The sequence below is a fragment of the Podarcis bocagei genome (assembly GCF_964188305.1).
Source record: "Podarcis bocagei genome assembly, chromosome: 5".
NCBI classification, from domain to species: domain Eukaryota; kingdom Metazoa; phylum Chordata; class Lepidosauria; order Squamata; family Lacertidae; genus Podarcis; species Podarcis bocagei.
In genome coordinates, this window is record NC_138129.1 from 59,582,428 (window position 1) to 59,595,166 (window position 12,739).

General features: G+C 42.1%; 2 protein-coding genes across 6 annotated transcripts; one reads left to right on the forward strand and one right to left on the reverse strand.

Annotated features, from left to right (window-relative positions):
* The first annotated feature begins 52 nt into the window (after nt 1–52).
* TMEM141 (transmembrane protein 141) lies at nt 53–1,600 on the forward strand. 2 transcript variants are annotated; one of them, XM_081195461.1, is made up of 2 exons: nt 53–129; nt 904–1,600. In XM_081195461.1, the coding sequence occupies exon 2, from the start codon at nt 976–978 to the stop codon at nt 1,366–1,368; it is 393 nt and encodes a 130-aa protein (XP_081051587.1). In that variant the 5' UTR covers nt 53–129; nt 904–975; the 3' UTR covers nt 1,369–1,600. The 2 variants fall into 2 exon arrangements, with proteins under 2 accessions (XP_081051587.1, XP_081051586.1); XM_081195460.1 differs by lacking the exon at nt 53–129 and adding an exon at nt 336–467.
* Nucleotides 1,601–2,839: 1,239 nt separating this feature from the next.
* On the reverse strand, nt 2,840–12,689 carry YIPF1 (Yip1 domain family member 1). 4 transcript variants are annotated; one of them, XM_081195442.1, is made up of 10 exons: nt 12,471–12,689; nt 9,881–9,955; nt 8,914–9,077; nt 7,834–7,914; nt 7,090–7,177; nt 6,881–6,997; nt 6,109–6,275; nt 4,731–4,913; nt 4,069–4,166; nt 2,840–3,203 (listed from the first exon to the last, which is right to left on the reverse strand). In XM_081195442.1, the coding sequence occupies exons 2-9, from the start codon at nt 9,909–9,911 to the stop codon at nt 4,074–4,076; spliced, it is 924 nt and encodes a 307-aa protein (XP_081051568.1). In that variant the 5' UTR covers nt 9,912–9,955; nt 12,471–12,689; the 3' UTR covers nt 2,840–3,203; nt 4,069–4,073. The 4 variants fall into 4 exon arrangements, with proteins under 4 accessions (XP_081051568.1, XP_081051567.1, XP_081051569.1 ...); XM_081195441.1 differs by lacking the exon at nt 12,471–12,689 and adding an exon at nt 12,057–12,459; XM_081195443.1 differs by lacking the exon at nt 12,471–12,689 and adding an exon at nt 11,726–11,878.
* Nucleotides 12,690–12,739: the final 50 nt, after the last annotated feature.

The following is a 12,739-nucleotide window of genomic DNA, read 5'->3' on the forward strand; positions in this document are numbered from 1 at the left end:
TGCCAAGAGCAGGGAATAGCTTCAGTGACGTTAATTTAGCGCGTCCGTCGTCGATGTGGCGCTTCAGTCCACCGTTTTCTAAGCGGAAGTTTAGTTTCTTACGGAGTCCCGGTAGAAAAGGGGGAGGAAGTAAGTGAGATGTGCCTGTGTATTCTTTGTGCAGATTTCCGATATATTTTAAAATATTTTTTTTAAAAAAATCATTAAATATTTAATATATACGATACAGTATTTTAAAATATCCATTATATAATGTTGTTGGTACCCGTCCCTCTCGAGAGACAATGGAAGAGCGCAAGCCTGGGCAGCGTGCATGGAGGTGCTGGGCTGCCTAGATGACAAGACCCGCCCCCTCGGCCTCGCTTTCCTTCGTCTCGAGAGACAATGGCGTGCTCCTCCGGTGGTGAAGACAATAGCAGCACAAAAGTGACCTTCCCAGGGCGCAAGTCTGAGGAGCGTTTATGGAAGTCCTGGGCTGCCCAGAAAATACAAACCCCCCCTCCCGGGCCTCGCTGCATGTGGTCCAGAGGAAAGCAAAACAGTACATTTGACACCAGGGTGGCTGCAGGAGTTGATGGAAGGAGGTCTACAAGGCACCGTCAAACCGTCTTAGGCACTCCGCTCCTGGTTTGTCCCGCAAGGCAGTGGACAGAGATTATTCCTCAAGGTTTACTCCCAGCAGGAGGAATGCAGTTTGGTTTCAGCACACGGAATATGATAGTAGAGCAAGGCTACTGCCAGATGGATGGAAAAACAATTAAGGTTTATTGGAACTTCTTAGTTTCCCATGTCTCTACTGATTAGCAATAAATCTTTGAGTGAACCATGCCAATGAAAAATAAGCTTTTGAAAAATATGTGATTGCTAATGGTCTTCTCTCTGAACTCTTATTTCTCATTTTAGCACCTCAGAGGATCTCAGGGGCCCAAGGCACAGGTGGAGGAGGGAGTGTGCAGCTTGGAGTCTGCAGCAGAGATGGTGAACGTGGGGTTGTCTCGCGTGGACGAAGCGGTGGCAGCCAAGCACCCGGGGCTACAAGAATATACTGCCTGCCAGTCTTATGCATTCATGAAGGGCATGGGGGCATTTATTACAGTCTCCGGGATGGCTTTTGCTCTTCAAAAATTCATCCGGAAGATTCACTACCCGCTCCAGTGGAACATCCTGCTCTCCTTTGTTGCAGGTTCAGTTGCAAGCTATACAGTGACTCGATGGGAGACACAGAGGTGTTCTGACTTATGGATCTTTCTGGAAAACAAACAACCCAGTGTCCCAGATGTAGCCAAAGAGAAAGTGCCCCATTTGGACCCCCAGAAGGAGACAGAGGCCCGTGCAAAAAGGAACAAGTATGGAGATGTCATGGACTAGCCTGAAAATCCTATTGCAGAAATTTAACGCCTTTGGCTCATGGAGTCAACCCATTAAATGGGGGGGGGGGCAATGGATGGAGGCAGAGCAAATGACACTATACAACTTTTCAAAGACATCTGAAGCAGCCCAGTATCAGGAAGTTTTTAATGTTTGGCGTTTTTATTTGTGCTGGAAACCCAGCCAGATGGGCAGGGTATAAATAATAAAAATAATAAAATGATGGTGATGATGATTATGATTTCTTTCACTATAACCCCCCCCCCCATTAACTTCCCCACTAGTTCTGATATGGCAAAGATAAGGCTACAGTATTAGCAGTGAATGTCCAATTTCTTGTTTAATACGAGCCCAGTCTGCGACCTTCATGTCCCTTTAAAGGTAAAGAGACCCCTGACCATTAGGTCCAGTCGTGGCCGACTCTAGGGTTGCGGCGCTCATCTCGCTTTATTAGCCGAGGGAGCCGGCGTACAGCTTCCAGGTCATGTGGCCAGCATGACCAAGCTGCTTCTGGCGAACCAGAGCAGTGCACAGAAATGTCGTTTACCTTCCCGCCGGAGCAGTACCTATTTATCTACTTGCACTTTTGACGTGCTTTCGAACTGCTAGGTTGACTGTCACCCTTGCAGTCAACAAACTGGTTGCTTCACCTGGTCTCATGGGTGGGCTGGCCCTGGTATATATAGTTGCATGCCACCCCAATCTCTGAGCGGTGGAAGATCCCAAGGGTTCCATGTGCTTACCCAGGGTCCATGTTTCCTTTTGGAAATGAGACACAGCAGAGACTGTGGTGTCTTTATGATAGTATGGTTTATTTACACATATATACAACCTGAGCCTACGATGGAAGGGCTCACAGCAGACCCCCCCCCCAAAAGGGTCTTCTCTCATAGTCACAGCCTTGGATTCAGACAGACATCAAACATTGCTCTCCCACCCACCTCGCTGTCTCTCCAGCTTACAGTTTTCCTAACTCCTCTTCTCTAAACTCTGCCTTTATCTGTTGAAGGAGGGAAGGCCCGCCTTTTGCCAATCTAGCACAACAAGCACTTTGATCCTTGGTCCTCTTAATGGCCCATCGCCCAGGATGCTAGCCTGGCTTAATTAGCTTTTGACACTTGCTGCATCCAGGAATCAGAAGTGTCTAGCACTCAGCTTAACACACAAACCTTGATTAAATCTAACACCTGCTGGGTCCAGGGATTATAGAGGGCTGGGATCCACAAACTCAAAAATATTATGGTTTGTATCCAATGCTAGTCCCACTTAGAGTAGACGTTCTGAAATGAATGAACATGACTAACTTGGGTCCACTAATTTAAATTGGTCTTTTCTGAGCAAAACTTGGTCAGCTATAACTATGTTTGTATGCATATGCTCCCATCCTCCCCCAAAAATCCTGTGGATGCTGATGATGTATTATAAATACAGCAAAATATACAGGCTTTTGGGAAGAAATATTTAGAAATGGTGGCATTTTGAGTCATTTTTATTTGATGACAAAACAAGAATTATACAGAAGATAAAAAAATAATAAATTATTAGGGTTTAAATCTACCGCTGAAATTTTTAGGATTCAAATCTCCAGGTGAAATTGATTCCACTGAACTGAAACCTTTTTTTATCTTTTGCTTCAACAGAGCAGAATTTCAGCTAAGTCCATTACTAGTTGATCATTCAAGGGTGAGGTACTATGAATTTAGATGGTTCTGCTGATGTGTCATTAAGAACTTCTGGCTTTCGCTGATGCTTCTTTTCAGATCTTTTGGGTTTTCTTTTTTTCAATATGGGAAAGCCCCAATAAAGCAATATCCCACAGATGAAGAAATATATATCTGAGGAGGGAAAGACAAGCAAGCTAGTATTATGAATCTAAAATACAGAATGCTGAAGATATCAAGTTCTAGAGCATCTTTGCTACTGTCTACACAATTTGTCCAGAATAAAAAACTTAGAAAGAAGAGAAAAACCTGTAAACTTGCATTTGTCCTTATTCTGAAGCACTTCTTAGTTTTTTTTGCAGGTTTGTTATTGTGTTTTAATTGTACCAGATACGTTGCAAAGGTCCGTTTTTATTTTAATAGAACATATTCAGATTTTGGATGTGGGCCCTCATGTATTCCAGTTCTAATTCTAATCTGTAGAAATACTCATCCGGTAAAAAAAAATGATCATATCCATGAAATGCACCCAGAAGGCAAGCCTGTTAGCTAATTAAACGTGACTGCCTCGGTATGCTATCATGTAGAGAACTGTCAGATGTACTTTGTCTAAATGGGAGGGTGGGTAGTGATAAGTGGGTTTACAGCATTTTCTCACACTTCACTGTGACCAAGAATCATCACAAGATACTATGCAGTTGTAAGCAAAATTGATTTTTAAGGTTCAGGGCTACTAGGGGCATTTTGCCTCTATCCTACTGGTGTCTCCAGGCTCATATATTGAGTTTTCCCTGCATAGGTGAGTTGCTGAAATTCATTCATGATGGCAAGGGGAATTAAAAGGCTGCTTAATTTGTCCAGCAGTGCCACACTTGCCTTGTGCAGTGTGTCATCACAGCTGCTGTGGCACAAGCACAGCAAGCAAGGATGTAATTAGAAGACCCACCTGAGAACCCAAGCACACTTAAGCATCACTGCTTAAGTTGAAGTGAGTTATAGCAAGACCACCAACATAGGGCATAACTTTTGAAATGCTTACCTTTGTTACTGTTCCTTTATTGCTCTTATTGTTACATTTTGTGGAAACGCAGTAGTTGGCATAACAAGATCCAGTTCAGGGGCATCAAAAAAGTATGCCTACATTATTGGGGAAAGTGAGAATAGTATATTACGAATATCACAGGTTAACCTTTATACTGTACTTTTTACATTTGTATTGCTTATGTGGGCAGGGAAGATGTAATACAACCATTAGCTTTACCACTGGATTTTAAAAGATGACTGCAATACCGACTATATTGAATTAGTGAACAAATGAAACAAAAACAGATTATAGCATCAATTAATTATATGAAAAAAATCCAAAAAAGTTTACACAAGCAAGTAAGCGCTCAAGGCATGGGATTTAAGCATGTTCAATCTACTGGTTTTATACCCTACTCCAATATAGGAACACTTAGCCACTTAAACAGCGTTTAAGCCAGTCACTGATAGGCATTTGTAGACATGACTTGGTACAGAAATCCTATTTTTAAAATCCTACCCATTTCTAGAGTTATTTACAGTAAGTACAACCACATTTATTTGTGAGGATTGCAGATTTTCTCCATGAATAAAGGTCTCCACAGGTGAAGCTTTTAACTGTTCATGAAAACTGACCTAAGAAAAAACTGTTGAAAAGTTAGGAAACAACTGTCATACCAAGCAACCAACAGCAAGCAAGGCATTGAGAAGTACCACCGTCACAATTGTAGCCACTGCAATCCTTCGGTTGTCATCTCTAACAGCAGGCCAAAATGTCATCACTAAGACAGATCCTGAAAGGCACAAAGCAAATACCACCAAAACCCATCTGAGAGCTTTCTGCGGAATAATCCACAATATCTGTAAAGAAAAAGAAAGGAAATGCAGTTCTAGTTTTTGCTGGTTTGAATCAGATAAAATCTGACAGAAAAACAATTTTCTAGATTTTAATGAGAAAATTAGTAAGAGCACCCACAAACGGTTTCTATATATAACCAATATCTTGAACTCAATACTGAGTAAAGTTATAAACTGGCTGCTCTTCAAGACATAATCTAGAACTGTGGCCCACAACACAGTGCACAATGATGCATATTGGAATACATTACATGTAAATGGCACTTATGTGGCACTTAGCTGTGTAGTGAACAGCAAGGGTAAAGGTAAAGGGACCCCTGACATTAGGTCCAGTCATGGCCGACTCTGGGGTTGCAGCACTCATCTCGTTTTATTGGCCAAGGGCGTACAGCTTCCGGGTCACGTGGCCAGCATGACTAAACGAACCAGAGCAGCACACAGAAACGCCATTTACCTTCCCGCTGGAGTGGTACCTATTTATCTACTTGCACTTTGACGTGCTTTCGAACTGCTAGGTTGGTAGGAGCAGGGTCCGAGCAACGGGAGCTCACCCCGTCATGGGGATTTGAACCGCCAACCTTCTGATCGGCAAGTCCTAGGCTCTGTGGTTTAATCCACAGTGCCACCCGCGTCCCTGTATTGAACAGTAGGCAATGGCTATTTCCAGGAAAATACTCTGCATTGCTACTGTCCAAAATCCACCATCAATCCCTCCCTTCCTTCAACAAGATATTGATGATACTCTATACACAATTTTTTTGTTTCATTTGTCAACTAAGGGGGTCTCAAAAAAAAAAAAAGGATCTGTCAAAAGATTCCAACAGCATCTCAGATGGCACCCATGTTCAAGCAGCAGCCCTACAGAAAAGTATTCCTCAGTGTAGCCACTTGAAACAGCATAGTGCATGGAATCCATGCGCATAACAGCTGGAGGGAACAGCAAGAAGCATCCCTTCCTTAGTTCAGATTAAATTATGTATGCACATTTCTGCAGTTTAGGGCAAATCTCAGTGAATTTTGTCCAGTATTTCCAAGGTGAATTAAGCAGGCCATGCATGGACTTCTCATCTAAACTTCCCATATAAAATGTCAACAATCTGTATTGATCTGTTTATATTATAAAAAAATCAAAACAATTTATTCAGCAGTTCCTCAAGACTCTCTTCATATACTCAGGAATTCTTTAAATTGAACTTACCGCTGTTGGAATGTAAATGAAAAGCGAATAGCCATAAACGCAGACAATCTCAAGAAATGAGTAGGATACAATGTTCACAACTTTACTGTTTCTCCACATAAGAAATCCCCAAAGAGCTAGAGGAACTAGCCAAGCATATGCATAGATGGCTGTAGCAGCTATGGACACTGTAAAGAGATTTATTTCAGCATTCAGAATCACAGCAAAATAATCAAGGCTATCACATCATAGAAATACTGACTTCAAAGGATGTAAATTAAAACTATATAACAGTTGGCTGCATTACTCTGTGTTTGATTGATAATCATCTGGCAACAGTTAACCTTTTGAAATCAGGTCTCACAGGCTACACCTTAAAAAATGCCTCTGTTATCTCTGTCACTCAGTAAGAGAAATGGAACACTGAATTAGGCTGCCAAAGTTACTGAGCCTCTATAACACAACACCCATACATAACTAAGAGCAATTACCTGATACATGCTTTCTCCTACGGTCACCCAGATCTGCCTGGCTGCTCCTTAGCTAAGCCATTCCTGTCTTCACTTGCCTAAGCTCTCAGTCTAGGTCAGGCAATATTATACACACCATATCTACAGCCTCTTCCTTGGTTCTAGTTTGGTGGGGAACTTAGCATCTTGAACTGCCATGTACTTCGGAACAAAACCTTTTATATGGTGGCAAACTATCTTAAATTTCTTCTTCTGTTATCTTAGCTAGAACAGTGAACCATCAGGAATTCAAATGTATTTGGAATACAGCTTTTAACACAAACCTTTTCGGAATTCAGGCACATAATGGAAATCAGGTTTGCCCAGATGGATGAAAAATTTTGAAAGGTTGCCACTGATAGCAATGGCAAAGACTAACGTGGCACATATCCAAAAGGGACCTTAGTGGAAACAAAAGCAAAAGATCATTTATCTGACCCAGTGTTGGGGAAAAATTTAGTTCCTTCATGACAATTTTAGCATTTGCACGTACCATAAAGATCTGGATTACTTCGAATATACAGTCTTACAAAGTTTTTCCCTGGTACTGGAAAAACAGAACCTTTGATTCTGTCGAGGACCTAATAAAAGTAATACAAAACATTTGACTGGAGATAAATGATTTTTATTAAATTATTTAATTAAATTATTGTGACATCTGAACTAGATAATTGCTTTGAGTGCTTGAAATGGCACAGTTGTCTGCATATCCCCTCTGTATTTTCTTCTTGCTTCAGTTGTAAGAATGGTTTGCTTATCCCTCCTCCCCACCTACTTGCTATATTGCTGCATAACACTTGTCCTATTATTTCCATAGTTAACATCCACAGTTAAGCTGCCATTGAAATTTGATGACTCAGCACACGGTAGTAAAGGGTGCAAGCATGTGGCACTTTGAATAACAGGTTGCATTTGTGGACAGAACTCCAGAGACTGAAGTGCACAGCAAACTCTGCTGATAATTATTATAATAGTGCTACAAAAGTAGTAATCACACATGCATTGATTTGGTATTGGCAATTTCAAGTGGCAGGGAGAGGCAACAGGCCAGATACATTTTCAAAAAGAATGACTCATTTGCACTTTTTTTTGTTTGGAGACCTGTGAATATGGAAACATGATGAACTCTGAACAGTTGCAGATAGTATCCACTACCAGCTCTGTTATGCACAAAAAAGCAAGCTGAAGATCACTTTTGCATGGTGCCTAAATAGAGACATTACTGCAGATTACAAACCTGGTATGTATCGACATCAAAAAATGTTTGGTAATACTCAAATGTCCAGAATGGGGCGCTTTTCTTCTGTCCGGCAAGCAACTGAAATTTTAGAAGAAAAGAAAAAGATTGCTAATTCAGTATTAGCGTGTCATTTTAACAGGCAGGTCTTTTTAACTCATAGGAATTGCAAATATCTTTGAACAAAGTGGGAAAAGACATTTCAACTTAGAAGAAGAATTTTCAGCAAAATGTATGCCAAATATATTACTGTTACCACCCTGCTAATTCTCCAAGCCCATCTTTCTGAAACAGCGTGTGTGGTATTGTCAGGCCACTGGCCACAAGTTCAGACAAGCTGGTACCAACAACATGTCCTTCAGTCAACTCTAGCCACTCCACTCAGGAAGTATCTATTTCATCACTGCCTGTTATATGTGTTGTATATAATCTCTTCCAATTTGCGGTCCTGTGGGAAAACCACACACAGCACTACAGAGGATTCACACACTTCTGGTCAAAGCAGGGAAAGTATTGCCACTGAACAAATCTTCCAGTGGCTAGAAAGAAAGAAATTCAATAGAAAGCAATTCAATAAAAGGGTACCAACAAGCCACGTAGAACAGTTTTCACAGGGAATATTCTGAAGTTAAGTATTTTTCTTCAATATCTGCTTACATATACAAGTGCCCCAAACCATTAATGTAGTGCTTACCACCTGAGATTGTAACAAGTACAAGAGCACTTTCACAAACCAGCTCAGGGCTAACAGGGAAAACAGCAAGTGAATAATGATAACAAAAAAGCCCTCCTATCCCCATTCCAACCTACACCCCATGAGATATCTTCCAATACTGTGCCTACCCATCGAACACCCTGTCTGGGGTATTAAACTTCTCAGGAATACAAACTTTTTGCTACAGAGCAGACTGGCCAAGGACTATCCTATGTTTTCTCCTTCTCACAGATGACTACCTCGAGTGGCTTCTGCTGCTATTTACACACAACATATTCAATTTATTTAAAATAGCTGTTGTACTAATTAAAAGCTTGAGGAGGAAAATCAGTTTGTCAGAAAACATCTTTACATTGTCCTCTAACCTCAGTCTTATCAGAATCATCTGTCCCCAATAGCTCATCATCCTCCTCTCTCCCAGAACCTTGCAGATGTCCGTGCTTTGTTTTTGGTTTCTCAGCTGGTTCATCAATGCTTATTGTGACAGCATCCGGATTTGCTGCCAACAAATTGGCTGCATCATCAAATTCTGAAAAACAAATCATTCCAATAAAGTTTAGATTTTCACATTGCTAACTGTCAGGGCATGCAACTGTGTGAAATTAGTAGGGCTCTCCCATCAATATGTTGCAAAGCTTGTGTTGGCGCTCAGTTAAAAAGATTTTGTTTTTTCTGAGTAAGATGTGCTGCTGATCTACCTCCTGCCCACTAGCTGATGGCAGACGTGAATCTACACCCTAGGGTTGAGTTCACTAGACAGAAAGGCTATTTGAACTAGTGCATATTGAAAGGGGAGCAGCACAGAAACATAAATCAATAGGTGCAGGAGACAAATTAATACTAATGGTATAAACCCACACACATTTTAAGTAATTAGAACTGCAGTAGATTGCCAGAACAGAAACAGTACACATCTACTGCAATTTTCACCAATGGCAAGCTCCAAAAGGAGTCGCTCCTCCTACTTGTCTGCTGTAACTGTCAGCTTTCTATACATTTGAACCAGTGGCATACTACCTAACTGTAGGAACTGTAACTGGGCTTTCAGTCCTAATTAGAATAAGCACCTAGCAAATTGGCAGAACTTTAAGCTATTACTTAATGCACTCTTCATGTGCAAAACGCTCTATCACTATTCCCATTATGTAGAGACAACTGAGCTCAGTTCCATAACTGATAAACGCTGCTTTTAAAACAATCAGCAGTAATGTTGAGCTCACAAGACTGTGCATTATGAAACATGGATTAATTATATAAGTGGCATTAATGCAATGGCCCCATGCACATACTGCAGAATAATTCAGAGACTTTAAGTGTAATTTTATAAGTTACCATGAAACTTTAGGTCATCCACAGTTGCCATTCATGCACCAATGTCCCAACGAAGTGCTCAGAAGTGAAAAATAGCTGGAAAACATGAAGCAGATTAAATACAATTTCAAATTAAAAATGGAACTTTATTATTCACATATTGACAAAACTGAATCACAGAGCTTTAGAATCTATGTAACATCCTGGAAATCTGAAGAAACCTTCAGATAGACTCCCAACAAGATTAGTCCACTTCATCTAGATTGCTACAAGCAATAAGGAAAATGATATAAATATGGATATAACGGGCAGAATTATTATTATTTGCTAAATTTCTATACCGCCCTTCATCCAAGGATCGTAAATAAACGGCTCAGGCAGACTATAACAGGGGAAAAGGAAAGCAATCCCTCCTTACTACAGCTTTTTAAATAGAAACATACAAGCCAACTGACCTGGGTGCAAATACCTTTCTGGCAATTAATATAATAAACTAGATTACAAAAAGCAAACTCAAAAGTCTAAGGCCTGAATCACACAAACAAAAAAGCAACCTGATGTCTGCTAGAAATCCAAATGTGATTCCTACTGTACTTTTAAAATAATATATTAGTCATCTTTGCCTTGTGCAAGGCAACAAAAAGTCACAAACACACAGGATGAAGGCTGCACTGTATCTGTAAGCATGTCAAAATCTGCACCACTGCCAATGATTCTCTTTGGTGATTTACTGTGGTATGGTGAAAAGCTGCCAGATTCATACAGCGGCAGTTGCCCTGGATGGCTGTCTTACTATGTGGTCACAGCCCCAGAGGTACCTTTACAGTAGCATTAGCCCCCCAGTATCTTTCCTGGTGCTCTTGCTGCTTCTTACACCACATACACAAAATCTAGGGGCACTTCCTCAGAAGCAGTTTCGTGCTGCTTTATCTTTCAAGTCCTAAGGTTGCTGACGGATTATCCTACTGGAAATCTGTAGTGGTTCTCTTGGGCATTGTCGGCCAATTGGTGTCAAAGAGGGATAGAACTTTTTTTATGTACGCTACAACAGCAGCAAGAATACTCATCGCAAAGTATTGGAAGACACAAGATCTACCCACTCTGGAAGAATGGCAGATGAAAGTGATGGACTATATGACATTGGCCGAGATGACAGGCAGAATCCGTGACCAAGGAAAAGAGACGGCGGAAGAAGAATGGAGAAAATTTAAAAGTTATCTTAAGGACTATTATAAACTTAATGAATGTTAGAGTGTTGTGGTTTTTAGGAACAAAGGGATACAGTGATATAAGGTCAGAATATAGAGATGACTAAGATGACAGAGGTTGGAAAGTAACAAATGGGAGTTGCTATAAAATTATGGACATTGGGATGCAGAAAGGGGGGGTATGGGGAAGTCCCAGAAAAGAGGTTTATGAAAATATGATATGAAATTATACGTGTATGTTTGTCTTTTTAAGTGTTTGTTTGTTCTATAAAATTTTGTAAAACCAATAAAAATTTTATAAAAAAAAAAGGAAATCTGTAGTGGTCAAGGTATGGGAAAGCAGGCAGGCAGGTATTCTGGCCACTGCAGTCTTCCAGCAGGGAAAGAAAAAACTACCCAGTGCCTAACAGCCCCCCCCCCCAAAAAAATACCCAACCCTGAAGTGCTTTTGGGGAACCCATGAAGCTAACTTCCAAGCAAATACGCTTTTATTACATGGAGAGTGAAGACGTAGCAAGAGACAAGCCTTGATGTACCCAGGAGCCTTGCGCTCGTTACCTATCTATGTGTCAGTCCAAAATCACTTCCCGGTTCCATGCAAATCACCGCCGCTTCCATATTTAATGCCAGAAAGGTGGCTGCGAGGGAGAAAACCCACCCTTGGCACTGCTAAGGCGGTTAAAGGACACGAAGGAGGGACCCATCTGTATTAAGAGATGCCTCTTATGGAGGGAAGAGAGAGGCAGCAGCCATCGCTTCCCTTCCCTGCGGTCCTATTTGGGCGCAATGAATAAGCCCCCGGCTGCATCATTCGAACGTGGGGTCTGCGCACCGACACGGGTCTTTCTCTTTCCTTTCCCCCTAACGTGTGAAGCCTCCCTTTGGGCCAGGCCGCAGGATGGACCCTCTCCCTCCCTCCCACCCACCCACTCCACGAGGCGGCGCCGCGGCCACTACCTCCCGATGCCAAGAAAAGGGACGCTACGTACCGAGGGCCTGTGTTGCCGGAAACGGCAAGGGCTCGGCGGCTGCTTTAACTTCTCTCCTCCTTAAAGAGACAGGGCGCCCTTTAAGAGGCCCGAGCCGACCGGCGCGTCTCTCTGTCGCTCTCCTGTCCCCTCCCTTTAAAGAGAAAGCGAGCAGCGCCTCCAGTTGGCACCGGGCGCCTTATAAAGCCCAGCAGATTTGTCGCGGCAGGTGAAATTAGGGGTGCGGAAGCTTGTGCCGCAATAAACGTAACTGTTAACCTTCCAAGCTGCAGCTCTGCCTTTTGCAGAGCTGCTTGTAAAGGACAAACTGCAATCCTATGCATTCTCCCTTGGGAGTAAGCTCCAAGGGCTGCCTGCCTGCAGGTTCTTGAACTGGTTACTCATTCAGACAGCCTCTTTCCCTCCTTCTCGCACCATGATTTCAAGAACCCCGTTCTCTGCTCCTCTGGGCAGCGCAGTACCGCCTTCACACGACCCTCCTTAATGATCTCGCTAGGAAGCTTTCAGCCCCTGAAGGCGGAGCAAACTGTTACCTCTTCCCTTAAAGTGATGAAGAAACGCTCGCTCCAAAAGAGGTGTGTGGGAACTGAGCACGGCGACGCCGATAAACAGGTTTGTTTTCTTCCCGGCAGCTCTCTCGTCTTTCACAACCGTGTTGTTCAGAGACGCAATGAATAGACCAA